At 42.5% G+C, this 1,688-nt stretch overlaps 1 protein-coding gene across 1 annotated transcript; it reads right to left on the bottom strand.

Annotated features, from left to right (window-relative positions):
* Positions 1-487: 487 nt before the first annotated feature.
* SARC_14567 (hypothetical protein) lies at positions 488-1,127 on the bottom strand (the record flags this gene model as incomplete). Its single annotated transcript, XM_014291301.1, has 2 exons — positions 488-667; positions 1,055-1,127. Coding segments are annotated over 2 exons (253 nt in total), but the record flags the coding sequence as incomplete, so codon positions are not given.
* Between the last annotated feature and the right edge of the window lie 561 nt (positions 1,128-1,688).

Here is a 1,688-nt window from a genome sequence, read left to right as displayed (position 1 = left end):
TACATTTAATGGAAGTGCATGTTCTGGCATCTGCTGTGGTCTGCATCCAGGCACCTCTACAAGTATGTCTTCGCTTCGTGCCTGTGCTGGTTCTTTACCTTGATGGTATTTATTTTGTGCACACGTAGATACACCTACTTTATAAAGACATTCACTGCTGTATGTAAGCATCTATCACACAGATTATTCAGAGTATGTTTGTAACATCGACCTTTGACATCCTTAGTTGTGACCAGGTGAACTTGAACAACACACTAAACTCCCGGGGGACGAATTCTCGACACATGAATGAAATAGCATAGGCCTACCTATGATATGCCTACCTAAAAACGAAGCAACAATGCATAGATACAAACGAACCATGAACACATACATGGATGAATACAACCGAAGAACAAACTCATATAAATTTAAATACAAACGAAGCACAAACACACACATATATATGAATAGGAACAAAGCATCACCACATACACAGATGACTTACCCTGTGCAATATCCAGTTGGCGTGCAGGCACTCGAGGCCTGTCATGGTCTGTAGCATGTACGACTTAACATCACCGGGTGAGAACAGATAACTGCGATCGTTGATGATCTTCTGCAGATCAGTCACCATGAAATCAAACACCAAGCTAATCTCCTTACCATGACCATACACATCCAGCAACTGTAGGTGAAAGAAAGGAGCGGATGGGACATCACACACAGATAGACATGCAAGAATCCACATAATTAAATAACATCACACACCACACTCATCTCATTGCCATGACCATACACATCCAGCAACTGTGGGTGAAAGAGCGGATGGGACATAACAAAGAGATAGACATGCAAGAATACACACTGAGGTGTCGTGTGACACAGGAGAGCGCAACTTTCCGTCGCTCTCATGTAGCAGCAAGTGAGCGGAACGATTGCACGTTAACCAGACATGGTAGACACGGACCAACGACTACCACACCACTGTTCCATAGCTGAACGCAGCACATGCACGTACTTCATGTACACACATGTGCGTTTGTGGAAAGGTCTTTCCGGTTGGCAAACGTACCTTCAATACGTTGACGTGGGTGACCTCCTGCATGTAGCGGATTTCCCTCAATGCGCCGTGGTCAATGCCATTCCTGTGATGCGAATGGTGGCAGATTCAATAGCCATGTATACTTGTATGTACACCTGCGATATATATGTATACTATATATATATATATATATATGTGTGTGTGTGTGCGTCTTGCAATATATATGAGTACCTTCAAAATATACCTATACGTACAATAATACGTATACTTACGACATATATGTATACTATATATATATATAAATGTGTGTGTACTTCCAATATATACGGATACCTACAATACATACGTTTACGTACAGTACATACGTATACCTATGATAGCTTATCATACCTCCAATATAAACGTAACCTTCCATTCACAGCCATTCTAAGAATGTCCTAATTGATGCCAAGTGGCCGACCACAGTCCCAAGAGGTATAAACAGGAGCAATCCGTTGATGCACTAAATCTCACAGGTACACTCACAAACACACATCACCCATACTTCTCCTCCACTCGGCAGTTACTGAGCGCAATACGTTTAACGCTTACCACTCAATCGATGACCTACGTGTCTGGTGCCCGTTACACGCTACTTTGAGCTCTTTACCCCAATTCTCCGGTG

The sequence above is a fragment of the Sphaeroforma arctica genome, assembly GCF_001186125.1.
Source record: "Sphaeroforma arctica JP610 unplaced genomic scaffold supercont1.4793, whole genome shotgun sequence".
In the NCBI taxonomy this organism is placed as follows: Eukaryota; class Ichthyosporea; order Ichthyophonida; genus Sphaeroforma; species Sphaeroforma arctica.
This window is presented reverse-complemented; position numbering and strand designations above follow the sequence as displayed.